At 42.7% G+C, this 21,986-nt stretch overlaps 2 protein-coding genes across 3 annotated transcripts in view; both read left to right on the top strand.

The window, feature by feature from the left end:
- The first annotated feature begins 924 nt into the window (after window positions 1-924).
- LOC119660183 overlaps window positions 925-21,986 on the top strand; it is an 85,886-nt gene continuing 64,824 nt past the window's right edge. Inside the window, exons 1-2 of one of the 2 annotated variants that reach the window (XM_038068593.1) lie at window positions 925-1,299; window positions 1,411-1,536. The gene's annotated coding sequence lies outside the window, so the exon portion shown is untranslated. The remainder of the gene's footprint in view (window positions 1,300-1,410; window positions 1,537-21,986) is intronic. The other variant, XM_038068594.1, reaches the window with a different exon arrangement.
- Window positions 4,103-5,268, top strand: LOC119659108. Its single transcript, XM_038067031.1, has 2 exons — window positions 4,103-4,344; window positions 4,425-5,268. Exons 1-2 carry the CDS (start codon window positions 4,103-4,105, stop codon window positions 5,266-5,268), a joined length of 1,086 nt encoding a protein of 361 aa, XP_037922959.1.

Genomic DNA, 21,986 nt, shown 5'->3' with positions numbered 1-21,986 from the left:
GATCGAGCAACTTGCAAAATTAGGGGACCCTTTTCCTTGAAAGAAGGCTGGAAAAATGAAGACAGTTTATGAATTAAAAATACAAAAAGTAACGTTTTTTACAACAGCACAAAGTAAGTATCCCAACCCTGGCCAAGTCAGTTACATTGCTTACAGATACTTATCGGTTACGTATTAATTCACGTGATTGGCAGTCCGACTAGTTCTTCAATGAGCTAAATTGTATGTGCATTGCAGCTATGTGCGTAGATACTTCCCAACTTATTATAGTAGCATGGAGACGTCTATGTACAAATCGACTCAAGGATCAGTTTCGCCATGTTTTGAGGGTGTTTACAGAAGAATTCACTGAGCGAATCGAAAGAGGCATTACTTGGAGGCAATACTGTATCAATGTGCTTGCGATCCATGAAGCAAACTCACTGATATGTTCATAGTATATCGCTTGGTTACAATCCGTCTGTTACTGCCATTCGCTTTATGCATCATTTCACAGATACAAATTTAGCCAAAATGCAAAGAGAGAAAACTGCTACTTGGCTTTGTCTTTCCAGCTGTACCGATCAGGCAACCAGTCAGGTGGAGAAAAAGCCAAGTCACCTGTTGCCTGCTATGCAGGTATGCGGCAGAAATACCGACATACATTCCGACAATTTGCAAAAAAGAGAGTTATAGCAGCGGCGATCTAAAAGCGAACCTGTTTCGATCTATCTTCAAAGTTAGTAACTGTTTGCAACCTAAATAAAAATTTGTGTTTGCTAATGCTCTTTTGGAAAAGTGCTGTGGTATCAAAATGGAAGCACGGAGCTGCTGATATTTTTGGCGAGGCAGCCTACGTGGGATGAGTGTATGGTTCATGCTCGATTCCCAGCGCGAAATCGGAATGCTCGCGTACTCTCACTTTCGGTGGTGGAGCGTATGAAAGCAAAATCTAGGCTGGTGGGTCTCCGATAGAACAGCTCCGTTTGAAACCTCTGATATAAACTAAATTGCTGAATTTTATCTTTTCCTACGTACATAGCAGTGGTTTCGAACAGATACTGGAGGAGCAGCGCCTAGCCAGTGACTTGGTTAGTTCGGAATTGGCGTGCACGGAGAACGTAGTAAGCGGGTTTTGCGGTCCGTAACCGCGTATTATAAACAATCTTAGTTAATTTGCCCGCAGTGTGCATTTTTTGGTAACGTGGTCATAACTTCCATAAGAAACATGCTACTTTCTTTATTTTTGTTGAAACTTCTTCTGTTCGTGTGAGGTCCTAGTGCATTCCTGCAACGTTCAGCGCATTTTATGCAGATAATGTGAGTGAATATGTGCTTTTGAAATTGAGTGTGGTACCTCAATTCGGAGTATCAGAGTACAATAATCAATGATTCGTTTGAAAACACAGTGAATTTTCGTTTACAAAATAGATAAACCATCTCCAGGGAAATAATTACGAGCCTTTGAAAAAAAAAATTAGAAAGTTTTCTAAGAGACATGCGCTTGGTTTCTAGTAGGCTTTGGATTAAATTCGAACAAGATCGTTAAGATTGGAGGTAATTCAGCTTTTCATAGGTGTACATATGCAACTTGTTAAATTTTCAGATACAAAGTAAGAGTAGTTAGCGATATTGGACGAAATTAGTCAAGAATGACGGTGTATCTTCTTGGAACATAAATTTAGTATAGACTTTTTCGATGTTGATGATGATGAATTGATGCATTACATTTCTATCTTTTTGTTCAGCTGGTTTGTGGCCGAAAAATCCTTCCAAAGAAAAATTTGGTAGTCCGGGCGCGAAATTATTATTTTCTAATTCCCCTCATCCAAATTAGAAAGCCGTATCTAAAATTGTTTTCCATAGATATTCGCTAGAAGTTCGTGGTTAGAAATTATTTCTTTCAGTGCGGTGTGCCTACATACATATATATTTCATAATGCCTAAATCCTTGCTTCCGTATAAACTGGATTGATGCATTTCTACTTACCTAAATTTTGATGCTGATTGTGCAACAAAACAGTTGCTTGAACCCATTTTCTCGATATTAGCTTTGAGTGAAGCCTATTGTAGATACTCAATTCTTCTTAATTATAGTTTTATACATTTGATTGGTTACTTTTTAAGGTTTTGTGTAAACACAAAACCTTATTAAAATCGGTTTACTGTCTGTCTGTCTGTCTGTCCGTCTGTCTGTCTGTCTGTCTGTCTGTCTGTCTGTCCGTCACACGCATTTTTCTCGGAGACGGTTATAGCGATTCACACCAAATTTGGTACAAAGGTGGGAACTGTGAACGCTCACGCATACAGTGAATTACATCCTTTTACGTCGAATTTAAGGGGGGGGTCCCCATACATGCAAAAGGGGGGTGTAAAATTTTTTTTCATCAAATATAGCCATGTGGGGTATTAAATTAAAGGTCTCGATTAGTACTTTTCAAAGCCGATCATAGTTTTGACATTCGTTGGAAGGGTGGGGAGCGCGGGGGGTTGAAAGTGATCACTTCTTTAAGGGGGCCATTCTCAGAAACTACCAAACCGAAAAATCTGAAAAAATCAGGAGGCTCCCACTACATGGTGCCTGGGCTCCGAAATACCTTCCATGCTGATATCTGTTTAAATAAAGTTAATAATAGTATATTACTACAATTTTTTGTAATTGGTTAGAAACCCGCCTTAAGTTCATCCTTGTACCATGAAATTTAGCAGTGATATAGGCTATAATATAGAGCATGATCCTACCAAGTTTGGTGGAAATCGCACTATTACTAACAAAGTTATAATACCTCAAAATTGTTGCTTCTTGGAAAATTGAAGACTATGAATGTCAATATCACCCGAAAGTGGATACTCTCACATAATATATGAATATATTGCGTGCTACGTACTAAGAAATACACAAAACCTTTCGTACCTGAAGCGTCCAGCTTCCGGTTTCCCGACTTGTTGTAATTGTTGGAGAAAATGCTGGCCAGAAACCAGTCAACTGGGCTAATAAAATCTTCTATAGATTGCTGATTAGAAAAGTGGAAAATGATTAAATAGTAATTTAAGTGTTGAGCAGAAATTCGTTTCGTTCGTTCGTTTAATGTGAAGATAATTGACAAACAAGTCGGAATACCGGAAGCTCGCGTTTCGGGTATAAAGGTTTTGTGTTCACCTTATCTAAGAAATTTCAACGCACATTTTTCTATCCGTATATGGCTACAAATCCAACATACTCCTTCATATTTTTCCAAACTGCGAGACATACGTACATATTGCAGCCATAGATATTACGCTCACCCTAAACGAACAAACTCCCTATTTCCGAATACTGTACACATATATGCACGTATATAAATTGATGAGGGGAGGTCTTAACACAAGATGGAAGCTGGTTTCGCAAATCAAGGAAGAATTCTGGAAACGGTGGTCCCAAGAATACTTAAGCGAACTTCAGCACCGGAACAAATGGAAAACAACGTCACGAAATATTGAAGAAGAGACAGTAGTTATCATCAAAGAAGACAACTCTCCCGTCATGGAATGGCCACTTGGGAGAATCATCAAGGTCTATTATGGCGAAGATGGTTTAGCGAGAGTAGCCGACGTACACACAAAGTCTGGCATCCTAAAACGTCCGATTCACAAGTTAGCACCCCTAATTAAGCCGCCAACACAGAATATCGAGGAAGCAACGGAATTTCGTGAGGAAGCTAAGCATGGCAAAAAACCTAATCATAATGAAGGCGAATCGGCACAAGGAGCCTCTGAATGTGAGCTCACAAAGACACCATCTCGACAAAGGATGAGGCGAACGGTGGGGAATGTATTTATGGCAGTTCTGTTGACGTCCCTGTTAGTCCCACTCGTCAAGGGCACTCAACCAGGACTTCACTTCGAAAACCAAGGAAAATTAAACTTGATATCCGATTACTGGAAGTTGGTAGTTTATTTCAATCTGCAGCCATACAAGTCCGAATTACGAGCCTTAAAAAAGAGCACAGTAACTTTACAACAGCTTTGCCAGCAGCTCCTCTTCAACGGCCCATGAGAACAAGTGGTTCATCAAATTCGACACCGCTGCTTACACCTCACGGAAGAAAACGAGCTACTTGCTACGAAACAAACGCCCGGGAGAATGAAACGAGGCGCCTTCAACATTATAGGAACAGTCGCCAACTCGTTATTTGGAGTTCTGGATTCGAATTACGCCACAGAAATGTCGGAAAAAATTAGTGATATTCACCAAAACGAAAACTGGTTCATGTCACTGCTCAAAAACCACACTTCTATCTTGGACGCGACGAGCAATATCATGAAAGAGAACCAGGAAACAATTGACCAACGATACAAGACCCTAGAAGAAAAACTGGAGAAGTGGTAAATCAAGGGAATAATGTCACTGATGCCCTCCATCAATTCCAGCTTCAACAACTATTTCTTTCCTGGTCTATCTACAGCATGGTCCTTATGGGTAGTATAGAAAGGACCCAAACAGCGATACTAGACATGATGTCGGAAACTTACCAAGGACAAATAGGTTACCTCGTACTATCGCCGCACCAATTCAACCAGGAGGCAACAAAAATAAGGACTCATCTCCCGGCTGGTCTTTATCTGCCTGTGGAACCAGAAGATACCCTTCAGTTATATAGGCTCAAGTCGGTGGAAGGCCGCCTGCCCGTCAAGCACGCTATTTTCCAAATTAAAATACCATTAATCGGCTTGGAGGAGTTCGCATTATTTAGAGTATTCCCGATTTGGACGTGCTATAACAAAACACTCATAAAGGTTCGGCAATCATGCAACTACCTTGCCGTTACCGCTCATCTCGATCGATATTACCCGGTGGCCGATTTCAAACTATCGAATTGCGTAATGGTACACAATTTATCTTGTTTATGTACCCAGTCGCATTCCATTTATTATCACGGAGCAAGTGAGAACAGGTGCGAGATCGACCTCTTAAACAACATCTCGATGCCAGAATCCTGTCAACTGGAACCAATTATGACAACCGCCGCCTGGATAGAAATTTCGAAAACGAATAAATGGATTTATGCTGTTACTGAGGAATCATCTTTAAGCATAGTCTGTCCTCATTCTACTAGTATCCAGCACATTGAAGGATCAGTCTGTGTCACAAAGCAAAACCACATAATTCTGCAGGCACATCAGACTCACTCCAGCGATTTGACCACCTCCCACCCAGTTGTCCAAAATCAAATTGAACATAAGTGGGGCCAATCCGCATGCAAACGAAATACAACAGTTAGCGAAGGAAATCAGACAGCAGCAACTTGAACTTCCCAGCAAAATACATCGCCATCAACTTCACAACATTGTTCTGAGTTAATTCGGGCTTGGCCTAGCAGTTCTCATCACCCTCAGCTTAGCGGTTGGATAGGTTCTGGGAACGAGACCTGTTACACTTTTTGATGGTCATATTTTGCGCCCTCACTCCCCTATGTTTCACCCAATATCAAATATTGAACCAGTTTCGAAAAGAACTAATTGAGACCTTTCGTTTGATACCCCACATGGCTACATTCTGTGAAAAAAAATTTTGCAGCCTCCTTTCACTTGTATGGGGAGCCCCCTTAAACTTAACACAAAATGACGCCAGTTGCTGCATGTAAAGGGAACACTAGATTACATACTCTTACCAATTTTCGTGACAATCGGTCCAGCCGTTTCCGAATAAATCGGGTGTGACAGACAGACAGACGGACAGACAGACAGACCGACAGACAGACAGACAAACAGACATCGAATCGATTCTAATAAGGTTTTGTTTCACACAAAACCTTAAAAAGCATGAGAGGGTTCTACTATTTTGAAAAGAAAAACAAGTCGGGAAACCGGAAACTGAACGCTTCAGGTATGAAATTTTTTTTGTGTAGATTTGAGTGTGCATTTGTCCCATTAGCAATATGCATTTATTATGCGAAAATTTCCACTTTCAAGTGATATTGACATTCAAAGTCTTGAATTTGCAGAGAAGCGACAGTTTTGACCTAGTATAACTTTGTTAGTAATAGTGCGATTTTCACCAAATTTGGCAGGATTATGCTTTATGTTGTAGTTTACATTGCTTTTTTTTGTGATTCTAGGGTGAACTTAAGGGAGGTTTTCCTATCAATTACTAAAAATTATAGTAATGTATTAACAATTATTAACTTTATTTGAAAAGGTATCAGTATGGAAAATATTTCGGAGCCTAGGCACCATATAGTGGCAGCCCCCTGATTTTTTTCAGATTTTTCGGTTGGGGAGTTTCTGAGAATGGGTTCGTTAACGAAATGATCACTTTCAACCCCCCGCACTCCCCACTTTTCCGGCAAATGTCAAAACTAAGATCGGCTTCGAAAAATACTAACCGATAACTATAATTTGACACCCCACATGACACATTTGATGGAAAAAAATTTACACCCATCTTTTGCATGTATGGGAACCCCCCTTAAATTTGATGTAAAAGGATGTATCATTATTCTGTTAAGGGAAAGTGGCACCGCGTTCTTGAAGAACTGTTGTGCCGCTTTTACTGGTTATAGTGTACCTATTGATCATAGTATCTCAAGCAGGCCTATAACCGTTAGGAACTTTAGTATGTTCCCTACTTCGAGATCTTTCAGCTTTGCATCTGGTATTAAGTTTCTCCCAGATGCCTCAACCTACTTTGCACAAGTGCCGGACACTGTCCCAGGACGTGAATAGAGGTTTTGTCCTCCTCCTTACAAAACCTACAGGCAGTGTCAAAGTAAAAGGATGTAACTCACTACATGCGTGAGCGTTCACAGTTCCCACTTTTCTACCAAATTTGGTGCCAATCGCTAAAACCGTCTCCGAGAAAAAGCGTGTGACGGACAGGCAGACAGCCAGACAGACAGACAGACGAACAGACAGACAGTAAACCGATTTTAATAAGGTTTTATGTTTACACAAAACCTTAAAAAGGGCGACAGTTTCATGCAGGGCCGAGGCAACTTATCAGACGCTACCTCACCTCTGTCCTAAGAGCAGCGTGACCGAAAGTAGTAACAGGTGGAAAACGCTCCTTTGCATAATCGTAAAAACACGACAAGGGTGAGAATTATATGCAAGTTTAAATCGTCGATAGCTTGAGCCTAAATTAGGTCAAAGCTAGATTTTTTGTTTCAGATATGAGGGATCCGAAGCCCACATCTACTTGATTTTCAACCGGACCAAATGGAGAGCAACTTACTCTCACGTTTCATGGTGCACGGACCCTTCGTTTCTTTTATGTTTCATTTACCTTTCCTTTTTTGGTCAGGGAAGTTGAGTATATCTAACCCAAGGGACTACCAAATAAACACTTCCCCCTTATCAGAGAACTAGTCTGGAACGGTTTCACGCATTACTTTCGGCAAGCCCTCTTACTCTTCCGCCTTAGGGAGCCTTCAAGTCAGGGAATTCCTTCCACTAAAGGGAAGGGAGAGGAGGAGGAAGTATAAAGTTGCTACCACATCTAACACCACTTTCCACAAGAAAAAAAGATGTTATCGGTGTCGTCCGTCACTCCCTTGTAGGGTCGGGAAATTGTGCCTTCTCATCTTGTAAAGGTAACCCGGCAAATCTCCGTGCCTGCTTAGTAGCTATATAAGGAAATAATTCATATCACCATGCTTTCGGATTTGCCACGGATCTAAGTTGCTGATGACCCGTGCTCTCCATCTGCCTCTTGACCTGTTTTTCGAAGCGAGTTCACACTCATTCAGTATATGTTGCTGCCATGGGTTCTGCGCTTGTGAATGGTTTTGTGTTCCTTAGCAAGAAGTAAAAGGGCGATCACTTTCGTAAAGGCCACCAGTACAGTTGCCCATCTCTGTGGTTACCCAAGGTGCTTGCGATACACCTTCTTGCCAAGGGCATCAGCTCAAACCCATACGAACACATTTTCTTCCAGAGGGAGAAACTCCTAAGGTTTGCCAGTAGCTGACTTAAGGCCGAAACTGCAGCTATGATTTTGTCTGCTTCAGCTTTGAAAAAGCTAGAAAAAGCTGATGATTAAGTTGAGCGTCGATCCATGCTATTTAACAGTCGGTTTTAGCGATCGTAACGATAATGGCGGGAGGTTCGTGGATTTCTGCAACTTCCACCCCCTCGTCATTGGTGGCACATTATGCGAGCACAGAACCTGCCGTAAGGTCAGTGACAGTCATCGAGCGGTAGATCTACTGTGCAACGCATCTGAGAATAACGGTGAGCATTGGGCCGCTATCAAAAATGTTCTTTTCCCGTGTGCTACATAGGTCGTCGGCCACGTCCCGAAGGGCGTCATTAAATCTGTCTCACTGCGGAGTCGTAGAAGCGAATTGGTGAACGCAAGGGGTTGGGGGCTCAACCGACTGCTGCATTTGATGGCGGACGTGACGCGCTCCAACTCCAATATCGAGCGAAATCTCGATAAGTTCAGCGTAGTGCACGCCGTAACAAGAGAGAATTTGCTATAGTACAGGTCAGGGTGCCATCCCCATGTATTCGAGGAGGGCAATCAGAGTGGAGTCTGGAAGGGACTCATCTGAAGTAGCTCTTGCCACGAAGCCTCAGCCATGGGAAACGGGATGGCTCTCTGAGAGGATAGGCTCGAGAAGAATTCCGAGTGCACATTCTCTAGGCCCGGTTATTTGCGGTTGGTCACCTTGCGGAAGTTTCATGGTGGTTGTGGTTAAGCCTACATCGCTGTGCAACTTGGGCGGCGTATCCCTAAGTTGTGGCAGAGGTGTTAGATAGGCCTCGCATCCAGTGGTATGAATGCTGAGCCTGATTGTGATCTCCGAATCGATCCTTGCCCGAAGAGGACCGTGGGATTATGCCTATAGAGGAGGAACTCACGTTAAACCTCCAGGACCTTCATTGCGCTGGTCAAGGAAACGGAAGATGCCGTAGATCCTAATGATTTCAGAAGTTTATACCACTCTACGAAAAAGTTTGCATGTGGTCGCAAATCTTTCGATAGTTCTGTGAAGGACGCCAACAACTGAAGTGGGGGAAATAACACTTCACTATCGTTCTTAACCGTATTACATCCGGTAAGGTTCCTCCTTTCGGTAGCAGATTAAGGAAGGGGATAATTGCATTGCGAGCTACGCCATGCAGTGCAATTCACTTTCCCAAGATAACCGACGAATGAGTCGCCCCAGGGACACTTGGCGTAGAGCAGTAGAGGACGAGTGCAAGCGTCTCAGAAAGTCGTGGCGGGAACTGAAGCGCATTTCAGGTAACTGCGAGCGATGGCGCTTAGGTGTGGGTAACGTGCCATACCCCACCAAGGGAAGGGTAACCATATTTGATTCTATAATCGATTCACTGATCAACATGGGACGTAAGATCGGGGTTCCCTTTTTTAGTCAAGATTATTACTTTGGTTCTTTTCAAGGCAAAGCTATATGAGCAACTATCGGCTTTCCTGTCGTATCAATATGCCAAGTCTGATCTATAATATTTAACAGTGCGTACAGAAAAATTGTCCCAATATCATTTGCTTAATCAACCAGACGCGACTCTTCTGGCATGTTGAATCTTAGCAGGTTATCTTTAGATACGTTTTAGACGGGCCCCTAGGATGGGCTCTTGTGTAACCCCGGACGTGATCACTATCCATCTCTGGTCTTCCAGCGTCTTATACGGTAAAGAGGAGCTCTTAGTCAATCTCTTAATATCCGCAAGAGGTAATTCAAACATTCGAGTGTGTCTAGCATATTCGGAATCTTATGGAATTGAAGGTATTTCTGACATTAAGCATTACAAGAGGCCTCACTCGTCCAGATGGGTGCCCCACTTCGATGAGCAGCTTTCAATGGATGCGGATGCGGATTTCCCTTCTCTCAAACCAAATTGGTTTGCGACAAGAAAAATTGCCCCCTTCAGGTAAGCGTTGAATGCACCGCCCAGTATGTAGATCGAGCAAATGGCGAAACACTAGTTTGTATATAAACTTCGTTCAAGATACTTCGGGTTTTTGCGTGTTCTTATTTTTCATAGAAAGGACTGTCTCTTCCAAGTCTTACATACGTGTTACAAAAATGGACAATCCTCGGTCCCATCTACGTTGGGAATACCTTCCGTACAATTCGGTTTATCGATTCTATTCACCTCGGGGATTGGCTTCTGCCAGCAGCGAGCTACTGCCCTGTCCCAATATAAGGCTGATGTAACAGTGTTGCAAGAGTTGCTTTTGGCAGGAAGGAAGTGCAGGTTTTATCAACAAGTCAGCAGGATGAAGCCTTATCCACCTCGAGACCATTTAACCTCAAAAACGATCTAAGGCAAGAGGATGTGCGATGCCGATTTGCATGCAAATGTGCATCCCCGTTTGCTTGTCTAGGGGCCCCTCTTTAAACTCAACATAAAGCCATATTCCTCACTGCATCCGAGGCGATTGGCATGTCCCGCCTTTCCACTACACTTCGTATCAGTAGGAGCCATTTCAGAAAAAAAAATGTGTGACAGGCAGATGGACTGATGGATAGACAGGCAGGCGTTTTATTTCACACAAACTTCAGGAATGAAAGGTTTTGTGAATTTCTTATAGACGTAGCTGGTAACATATATGCATTCAATATTCGGTTATAGTTTTCGGTTGCAATAAATTTGCATAGAAGGGACAACTTTGACCCACTATAACCTTGTCAGTAATAGTAGGATTTTCACCAAACTTGGCGAAATCTTTATTTATGACTCTAGGATAAAATTAGGGGGAATTTTCTCTCAATTTTCCAAAAAGCTAAATTTAAGTTAAGTTAGTAATACTTCATTTCTGTAGATATCAGTATGGGAGTATTCTAAGGTCTAGACAATGTATAAGAGCAGATTTTTAAGGATTTGTGTAAAATAAAACTTATTATAATCGATTCAATGTCTGTCTATCTGAACGTCTGTTTGTCCGTCTATCATATTCGATTTACTCGGAAACGGGTAAACCGATTGTCAAGAAATTTGGTGAGAGCGTGTGGACTGTGAATCCTTTGCATACAATGGGTTTGCGCTGGGTTTAAGGTGAGGTGGCTGTAAATTTTCTTTTCAACAATATGGTCATGTGGGGTATCAAAAGAAGGCGCTCGGCTAGTGCTTCTTGGAACTGTTCCTATTTTTGATGCTGGGTGAAACATAGGGAAGTGGGAGTTCAAAATGTGTGACCCAAACAGTATAACAGGTATATCGAAAACCCTCTTAAGTTCATCCTTGAAACACAAAATTCTTTTCATCTTGTTTGAAATTGTTATAAGCAATAATATAATTCACACTTTTGGAAAGTTTGGAAGTTTGAAAAAAAATCCGACTATTATTAACAAAGTTATAGAATGCGAATTGCCACTCTTTAGCATGTACGACATGTATGAACTCATATGAACGATGGAGTTGTTATATAAAGAAATATTTTCAATTTTTAGGTATGTACGAATTGGAAAAATGTGCCTAGGAAATTTCTTACACAAAATGAATCCAAAATTCTTATACCTGGAGCGTCCAGTTGCAGGTATTCTGACTTGCTTTTTCAGATTCTCGTTTCGGAGAATGAGTCTGTGTAAAAATGATACTTTTTAGCGTCCGCCCTGTCCCCTTTTAAGGTAGTAGTATAGTGTGACAATTTCAAAAAATCAATTTGTTTTTCTTTACATATTGCGGGAGAATAACATGTTGAAAATTTACAGCCAAAGTCTCAGATCAAAATCCAAAAGAATGGAGCGCCCCGCAAGGAGCACCCCAACGGGGGGCTGTAGACCTCCGATAGGATAAAGCCGGGTTGGATTTCTTCTACCCGCAGGAATTTGACTTCGTAAACGTGAAGCCTAAAAGCAAGATGGCTAGGAAGCCTCCGCCCGCTTCTTCTAAAGCCCTTTATTCCAAAAAAGTTCATTTTTCGCTTCGAAATTATGAAAAACGTCCTCTTGCTTTCACAGATGAAATCCTCAGGAATGCTCTCTTTGACGTAAAGCGTCACGCCTAGACAGGAGGTATTCTGTGAACGCAAAAGAATACATACCTTCCACCACCGGGAAACTAGCTTTGGACGGAACTGAGCTTCCGGAACACATTGCTTTCGGGTACTCCCGGATCTTCGGGGAATATTTCATCCCAAAGCCCATGCAGTTTTGTAAGTGTTGGCGTTCGGAACACACCATAAAAATCTGGAAGTCTGGTACAGCTAGCGGTTATTCAAAACAACACTATAGAGGCCAGTGAAGCTTTCTCCAACTCTTTTAAGGGCTTTAACCTGGATCCTTGGGCCCGCTGATCCGAAACATTTGAAGAACTTACAAGCTGATCCCCACCAAAGTTTGCGAGAAACAAACGCCTTTGCCCAAGTCGAACCGATGAAATTACCCAAACAAAAGCAACAGCCCATCCTAGGCTACAGAATCTATTTCTATCTTCAACAACCCCTTCGTTGCGTGCTCTCTTATGATCTGGGTGCCGGTTTCGGACATGATCTTGTTTGCGAGAGTCCAGCCGAGGTTGGAGCATCTGAATTTCGCAGTGCTATAAATCAACGGACTTCCTGTATGGAGGAGGAGGAAGGTTTCTATGAGCAAGTGAGTGCAATTTGGACTGGCTTACTAAAGGCAAAATTGTGATGGGTGATCTGAATTTCCAAGACAGGCTCTGACGACAACTATAGAAGTTTCCGCAAAATCAGTTGGATTTCAATTAATCGGTAACGGTCAAGCATATCGCGATCATTAGGAATTATCTTCTAGATGTGCCCTCGACAGTGGAAGAATTATATTTCTGGGAATATTGATGATCTTTTGAAGGCAATTAAAAGTACATTTTCTCAGGAGCCACTCACATCGTCGGCCTCGTTTCAATCTTTTTCGCAAGATTTGGCTGACTGACCCTATGATGGACATAGGGTATTGAAGGTTCTCCTGATTACATTGAGCTCGGAAGCGGTGAAAAATTTCGGGAAATTCGATGTAGCCCTTTCCAGTGAAGTGAAGGCTGCCGCAAGAAACCGTCCAAATCTAGCTGGATCTAACGTATGACTAGAAGTAGTGGCGAATCTGATGCAGATAAGCCGGGTCATATGAAAATGTAATCAAAAAGGCTTTCTATACAACGTCCAAATTATAATCCACTCTTTTCCGCATTAGCTACGGAGATGAAAATTTTAAACCTGTTCACAACAAAATTTTAGTAAAGTAACAGCAATATTTTGATGTATTTAGTAAAAGCATTATCAACAACGTAAATTTTTTGATTGATTGAAAAATTCAGAATTTTATCTGGGTGCAGTAGTGCAACTTATACGTAAGAAGGGACATTTACGAGAATCTTTGCTCAACATTTTCAAAAGATGGCGGGACTAATTGGATAGCATGCATTGGAATATAGTCTTTGTTGAATATATTAATTAATTCAACGCGTTATCATATTTCCTTGCAATAATTTCAACAGCTAAATAATTGCTATGTTGCGTATTTATAGTGATTGCGTGTATGCCAATTTACGGGTTATTATCTGGTCTCATCAGAATAAAATGTTGCTATCTAGCAGAAGGTGAATTATAATGAAAGGAGAATGATTTCAGTTTTGAACGAGAATAATCAGTTCTGATGTAAGTTTCAACAAAAAGGGGGGAAAACAGAGAACAAAGCAATAAAATGAATATATTGTCTTAATATTTAAGGAAGAAGAAACAGACGGTAAATACTGATGAGTTACTAATGGTCAAAATCATATCTAGCCAGAGAGGGTGGGTTAATGCTGCCTCTTTCAAAATTATACCACAGATCGTTGGGTGATCTTCATCAATTCTAGTTTGGAAGTTAATAAAGAACCTAGTTTGGTCCATTATTGGCACACTCACGCTGAGATACTCTGGTCATAATGGTCTTTTCGGATTCCGCAATGTACACTCTTTTGTGCGAGTCACACCAAACCTTTCGCTAAAGGCATTTAGTCTTTGACAGTAGTGTGAGTATCATAGGTCATTTTTCCTCTTTAATATTTTCGTACCCGGACCCATTCTGTGCAGTAACATAACCCAAACACTTAAACTGCCAAGTGGACCGGTTGCCAATCCATTCCCGGAAGGAATTAATTTTTGCAGTTTTGCAAAGAATCGCTTTCCACTTCGGGAGGATGATTGAGTTTCCAGTTTATGCTAAAACATAGTGTTTTGTCTTGTCTTGGAGTATGACGTTAAGGAACTCTCTTTGCGGCATTTGTTCAGATGGCTTAATGCTCATCCCAGTGTTATGTGGGAGGCTGTTTCTTCCCTCTCGTTAAAAAGTCTGCCAATAGTCTTCATTATGGATTTCCATCGTGTGCATTTTCGCAGAGAGCAGTGCTAAGTTATTAAACCGATCAGTATCAATCATCATGTTTTTGGCAATTTAGATGTGGTGATGCGGAGATTTTAATGTTTGCTGGCAGTTTGCAAGATTATCAACTTTAACACGTTGAAGATTCTTCTGGAGATTTTCCTGACACACATTGGTTTATCGCATATACATTTGGCTGAAAAACTGTGGTATTTTCGGATCACTGCATGTATCCCAGTCGTAGTGCCGCCTTCCTTTTTAGATCCATCTGTGTACTACATAATGTTACCCCTCAGCTGGTTACCAAAGGATCCCCACATTTAAAATTTCACACATATTTCACACAAACCCGAACAGGGAATTATGTTTCTATTAAGGGGAAGTCGCACCGCGTCCTTAAAAAACTATTGTGTCCCTTTTACTGGGTATAGTGTACTTATTAATCATAATATCTCAAGCAAGCCCATCACTGTTACGTATTTTCCCTACTTCCAGGTCTTTCAACTTTGCATCTGGTATTAAGTATTCTCCTAGATGCCTTGGCCTACTTTGTACAAGTGCCGGACATTGTCATAGAACATGTATAGAGATTTCATCACACTCCGCACAGAACTTGCAGGCAGTCTCTATAAATATCCCTAACTTCCCTAGGTGATAGTTTAGCCAGCAGTGACCAATGAGAATTCCCACTATGATTCGGAGGTTCTTTTTGGTAAGAGTTAAGCAATCCTTTGTGTGCTTGGGTTCGTATCCCCCAATAAGTACCCTGGGCTGCTTTATTCCTGGTAGGCCCGTCCAGTATAGTTCCCTCAACTGTTCTTCTTCATTTTTAAAGTCACAGCCATGAACCCGTTTCCGATTCCACAGAAGGGTTCTAGCTCGTGTAAAGGGGTCTTTGCTTCTTTCTTGGCTAGTTCGTCCGCTGCCTTATTGCCTTCCAACCCAACATGGCCCGGAAATCAGAGTATCCAGACCTTGTTGAACGAGCCGAGCGCATTCAGTCTCTCAATCATACCAGTTTAAAGTTTACCTGTTTAGACCTAAGTGCCTTGATCGTTGCTTGGCTGTCGGTGAGAATAGCAATGTTTTGTCCCCAATAATTCCTTTGAAGATTAAAGGAGGCAGATCGGTCTATGGAGTATATTTCCGCCTGGAATATGCTAGTGTGCTAATCCATTAGATCTAAGTACTCTTTCCTTGGACCAATGACTCCGGCAACCGCTCCCCCTGCTGTGAGGGATCCGTCAGTGTACCAAGTAATCAGTTGTTGATTTAATTCGAATGTCATAGCCATGTTCTCCTAGTTTGCCTTGTTACTCCAACGCGTTTCAAACTTCTTATCGAAGTGAAACGACGTTGTCATGTTATCTCTTGGTATCAATATGGCGGGGTACCGCCTAGAAAGAATATCAGTCTTCTTTCGATTTAGACAGCTTCCCGTCTCACTAATACTCCCCACAATTCCGAATATTGCCCTACTGGCGTGCATCTGTATGTGCAGATGGAGAGGCGTTAATCCCCGAAGAACCTCCAGGGATGCCGTTGGGCATGTCCTCATTGCCCCACTGATACACACGTAAGCCACTCTTTGGAGTTCGCGTAACGTCCTGGTTTGTGTGCTGAGTTCATTTCTTTTCGCCTGCCGGCGTGGGAGTGATATCACTGCCCCCTTGAAGGCCAGGTGTGTTGCATAGGAATCACATCCGTTTTTCTGGGATTCCTTACTATCCTTTTTATTTCGGAGTTGCCCTCAATGTCGAATCTGATTATTCTGTGATCAGATATTGAAGGCTCATCCGACACCCTCAGTCCGTTCATCAGAGTATTCTCTAGAGTTATGTCTAGTACCTCTTGTTTAGTGGTAGTCGCAAATGTTGGAGTGCTCGCTATGTCATATATTTCTAACTTAATGTTAAGAATAAATTCAAGAAGGCACTCACCTCTTCGATTGGGGTCACTGTTTCCCCAGACTTCGTGATGGGTGTTGGCATTGCGGGCGAGGAGAAGTGGTAACGCCCTCTTCTCACAGTACTTTACCAGTTTAGCGACTTACTCCGGTGGAACCCGGATGTCGTCTCCTGGGAAGTAGTCCGACGCCACGACTCCCTCTCGAGTGCTCCTCCCGGCTTCCAGTGAGACTTGGATAACCACAAGGTCGTCGGTTAAGAACTCTGAAAGACATATATATTTTAAATAACGTTTAAGAATTATACAAGCTCTTGGTTTTTTACAAGAGGAGTCCCAAATTACCTGCATGCTTCCTTCTCGCAGACCACGAATCTGCCCGCGATACACCCAGGGCCCCTGAGCCAGCACTATTCCAATGTTCTCCTTGGAACTTGCCCTTGCAATTACCGTAAATGCAGCTTTCGCATGGTGGAGGTTTATTTGGGCTATCTTATTGCTGACCATTGGCTCCGTTATTGTTTGGAGGTCTTCTCCACTATCGGAATGTCGCTTTCCTTCTCGAACATGGTGCTTTTGTGCGTGTCACTGTCCACCCTAAACCCTAGAAGCTCTAGGTCAAGATCGTTTAGCTTCTGCTCTTAACTGGTCTATTTCCCTAGCTGATCCAGTCCTTTTTGCCTCTATGGCTTTCGAGAGTTCTTCGGGAACCTCGGTATGACTTTCACCCGGTGTCTCCTCCGAGGTGTCTTTCCTCGGCTTTTCCTTGTGCATGTGCACAGGAATCTTGTCAAATCGATAGTTGATATGGCAACTCCGACGTATCATTGCTCCAAGGATCGGTTATCTACTCTGATCGTGAGGCGTCTGCCCTTGCCGTCAACTTTTCTTCTGAAGACTTTTCATAATCGTGTATGGAGATCCTCATTTTCAGAGATTAGGAGGTCCATGAGATCTTCCGTCTCTATTGTCGTGGCTTTTGGGAGAAAAACTGTCACCATGTGCGCTCCTGGTATATGATTCCTAGCACCTGTTGACAGTTCTGCTCCTTTCCAGTCAGCCAGTTGAATAACCTTAACCGCATAGCTAATGGCGGGCTCCTGATTCCTGTGTTTACCCCTAACCTGCCTGGATATTCTCCCCTCTTGCGTTCAGGTTTGAATTTTTTGGAAGCATTTCCTTCATGAGGTCTAATTTCCGCTACTCCCCGCTTTCTTGGTTCCGATAAAGATGGCTTTGGTTTCTCCTGAGCCTTCGTAAGGTTCTCTTCTGGTTTCAGGCCCACCTTCCGACAACGTAGGTACCATTTAGCATCTGCGCCGCTGAGACCTGTCTCCTTCCTAACTGATATATTTGTCTCAGTCAGTTACCCCCGATTGTAAACTATCCAATGGGCACGGTTCGGATAATACTTTGTATTGGGGGAGGTGTTTTTCGGCTCTCCAGTCTAGATCCGTAGTGTTTTGTTAATAGTAGGGTCACCTCGTACAGGGTGTGTATATCACCACTCACTAACGGTCTTGGTAGACGACGGGCTTAGGCCCTGGAAAGCCACACGTCACCCTTGAGGAGAGACAGTTCACCCTCAAAGAGAGATAGGTTGACCCCAGCAGCTATATTCCGCGTCAGTCTATCCTACTGTGCACCGCTTGAATCCGCACAGGGAATCATAATACTCGTAAATTTCCAAGCGATATTCCCTATCGGGTCGTCACTCGACTTTTACTACTAATAACGGTGATGTTTGCTTATGTGCTATCGGCATGGACATTACAAACCATTGTTTATTACAGGAGTAATATCATCATCAGCTCGTGATGCAGTGATGTTAAGTAATGTAGTGATGTGAAGTGATGTTGTAATTTGTGGATCGCTTTTGTGATGTGGGATGATGGGATATTACACTTGAAAGTTCTATAACTTTTGTGAAATATTAATTACATATCATTTTCGAGGTCAGCAATTGAACAATCTTTGTCGATCACAACAGCCGCGATCCTCATAAACGCTGGTTCGCCGTACAAAAAAATAATTTGCTTGTCGTTCAACAACCATTGAAAATATCCTTATTAACCTTAAATCAGTCAATACATGTAGAGACAGATCAATGAGCCTGAAAGGACCCAGACTGGAATAACTGCTTCAATGAATAGTTTTGAACTTCAAAGCTTTAGGAAAATTGTAAAACTATAGTGTTGCCTTGGCGAGTAGAAGTTGTTAGTGCTGAACTCGTAGGACTCAGACATATGGTTCCGCTTTCGTCCTTAGATGATGTAAGGAGTAGATGGAAACAGCAGGTTTGTAATTTTCTCATATAAGAAGTTGCCGAACCTGCGGCCTCCTTGCTTATGGGTGGACCCTCGTCCAGTTTCCTGAATGTGCGCAGGCATCTGATGTTGGATTATTATTTCAAAGCAGACTCTCTTCATCTGGGAGCCGGTTTCTGGCGGAGTTCTGATTACAAAATTCCGCTCCAGATTACAGAGCGTCAAAATGCAAATGGAAATTTTAGAAGTAATTAAAAAGGATGTACATTGTGATAGCAATGGGTGATCTAAATGCCAAGGTGGGCTTTGAGAGGTATGGTCTTGGTGACCGTAATGACAACAATGATGTGCTTGAAGACTTCTGCACCGTCGCCTCCCAAATTCACCCCAAATTCATTGACTTAATAATGCAACGAAGTTGGGGTTTAATCCTTGGAAGCAAAGAAATAACTGGGAACGTTTCAGATTAGATAGAAGCACTGTGTTCAACATGCAGGTTTTCAGTGGTTGATTACACTGCTCTGTAAGAGTTCTGAATTTGGTGGGGTGCCCTACTAACATCATAAGGACACATTAAATCCTCTTTATCAAACAATTGGTATAGTGGTCACAGGAATAAATATAGTCTTGTGGTATGTCAATATTATATGATAAAATACAATGAAACAATCAATCGTACCTCTTTCCAGATTGAACATTTATTAAGGTGAGGCACATACTCGTATTAAGAGTAGGCTACACATAGGTAAATACAGATGTATGCCTATAGATACTACGTAGGTGGTTGAAGGTGTTAAACTAGCAAAGTTCAATGTGAACCATACAAACTGCTTATGAATCAAGTTGTTCGTCGTTTGAATGCTCAAAGTGCAGTCATCACGTAGAAGGTTCACATGAACCGTCCATGAAATGTATGCTGCAACCATCTCATGATGGAGAATTGATGAAATAGTAATCCACAAACAATACCCCAGATCGCAAGACGTGATGAAGTGATTGATGCAACTTTCAATGATTATGTTTGAATGGGAATGGTAGATTCAAACGATCAAGTTTGATGACCTGTAGGCAGTGCTATAGGCATGCATTGACTGATATACATTTAATACACATATATATTGACACACAGGTAACCTGTTCAAATATGATGAATTAGACAATGAGGTAGCGCAGATAAGTATTTTACAAGATACTCTGTAACATTCATAATACTATGTCTTTCTACAATTCTGCTTAATTAGTTATTCAAAATTAACTCCTTTTCAAGCACATATGCACGAGTATGTGAATGTTCCAATGGTACACTATGTTTTATATATGGGGTTGGGGAAAAAGAAATGTCGTATTTGTCATCGAAATTTGACGCTTTATATAACATACTTAGAATTATCCGATTTAAGTCAAATATGCGCCGTTTTGTTCGCAAAATTGTTGCCATTTAGAAGGCAACTTCATTATCCCCCCGTTATAAAACCTTCCCTCCTTATTTGCAAAAAACTCAGACAGCCAGTTTTTGCAACCCTCTTTTGAGGCCAACTTAGTAGCACCAAGAGCGTTTTGCATGGACCGGAATAGATAGTAATCATTTGGTGCCAGCTCCGGACTATACGGTGCGATAGGACATCCCATCCGAGCTCCCGTAGCTTCTGGCCGGTGATCAAAGATGTGTGAAGCCGAGCGTTGTCCTGGTGGAACATAACACCATTCCTATTGACCAATTCTGGCCGCTTCTGGTCAATCGCTTGCTTCAAGCGGTTGAGTTGCTCACAATAGAGGACTGAATTGAGGGTTTGGCCATAGTTCAGCAGCTCATAGTTGATGGTTCCCTTCCAATCCCACGAAACACACAGCAAAACCTTCCTGGCCATCAATCCGGGCTTGGTGATGGTTTGGGCCGGCTCGCCGCGCTTCGACCATGATCTTTTTCGCTTGAGGTTGTCCTACGTGATCCACTTCACCAGTCATCATCAGCTTCGAAAATGGGTCGAATTCGTTCCGTTTCAGCAGTGCATCGCAAGCGTTGATTTGGTCCAAGAGATTTTTTCCGTCAATTCGTGTGAGGCCGAAACATCCAGCTTTTTTTGGAATGCAATCTTTTGCAAATGGTTCCAAACGGTTTTGTGGTACCCAGTTCCTGGTCAATCGAGCCGGTCTACTTGGACGATGTCGACGATTTTATCGGCTTCTACGATGATTGGCCTACCAGTACGGGGTGCATCTTCGACATTCACTACACCAGAACGAAATCAATCAAACCAATGCTGTGCTGTGCGAATCGTTACAGTATCAGTACCCATAAACTTCACAAATTTGTTCGGCCGCCTTCGTTGCATTTTACCTCTCAGGTAGTAAAAATGTAAAATATGACGAATTCCTTGCTTGGTGGACTCCTTTGGCCCGCTATAATTTGAGGCTGACACATATGATCACAACACTGTCAAAGAGACACTTGTAGCACAGATTGTCGTCTTCAAATCCCCGTATAGTATGACGTTTTTTGTTTTTTTTTTTTTGCATGTATTTACGCACACAGTGTTGGACTCCCGATTCGGTACGTCGTCGGACTACCAACTAAACACCTCCCCATCGTCAGAGAGCTAGCTTGGAACCGTTTGTCACATTACTTCGGGCCAGCCCCCGAACTCTCCCGCCTTGCGGAGCCTTCAAATCAGGGAATTCCTTTCACCAACGGGAGGGGAGAGGAGGAAGGGAATTGTCAGTTCAAGGAGCCCCCTGCCATCCGGCTCCTCCAATCTTGTGCAGGTAAGACTGAAAACTTTCATGCCCACTTAAAAATTGGGTAAAGAAATAGTCAGTCTCACCATGCTTCCGATTCAGCCACGAACCTAAGTTGCCGATGAGCCGATGAGTCCATCTGCCTCTAGTTTCATTTTGCCAAGAGAGCTGCCACTCGTCTAGAGTGTGCTGCCGTTCTTCGCGAGCAACCACCTCCCTTGGCTCATCTCCCTTGCGCTTGTATATGGCCTGACGCTCCCTAGCAAGAAGGGCAACGGGGATAACTCCCGCGATCACTATCACGGCCGGTTCAGATACTGTGCGGTACGCAGACGCCACCCGTAAAGCTTCCCGTCTCTGTACTTGCGCGAGGCGTCTACGATATACCTCCTTGTTAAGAGCGCCAGCCCATACCTCTGCGCCGTAGAGCAGGGCAGACTGCGTTGAGCTCATCAAGAGACGTCGCCTACTAGACGTAGGACCTCCAATGTTTGCCATTAGCCTACTTAACGCCGAAACTCCAGCCGCAGCCTTGTTCGCTGCTGCTTGGATTTACTCAGAAAAGCTCATCTTTGAGTCAAGAGTCAACCCGAGGTACTTTACCGCTGATTTTGACTCGATTATCGGCTCGCCGAACGATATGGGACGCAGGGTCGGAATTCTCTTTTTAGTCAGGATGACGACTTCGGTTTTTTCCAGTGCAAGGTTGAAACCATGAGTAGTCATCCATCCGCTTACCCGTCGCATCAATATGCCGAGTCTGCTTTGCGCCTGTTCGACAGTGCGTCCAGCAACAAGCGCTGCGACATCATCTGCGTAG

This window comes from Hermetia illucens, chromosome 6 (genome assembly GCF_905115235.1).
Source record: "Hermetia illucens chromosome 6, iHerIll2.2.curated.20191125, whole genome shotgun sequence".
Classification (NCBI taxonomy): domain Eukaryota; kingdom Metazoa; phylum Arthropoda; class Insecta; order Diptera; family Stratiomyidae; genus Hermetia; species Hermetia illucens.
This window is presented reverse-complemented; position numbering and strand designations above follow the sequence as displayed.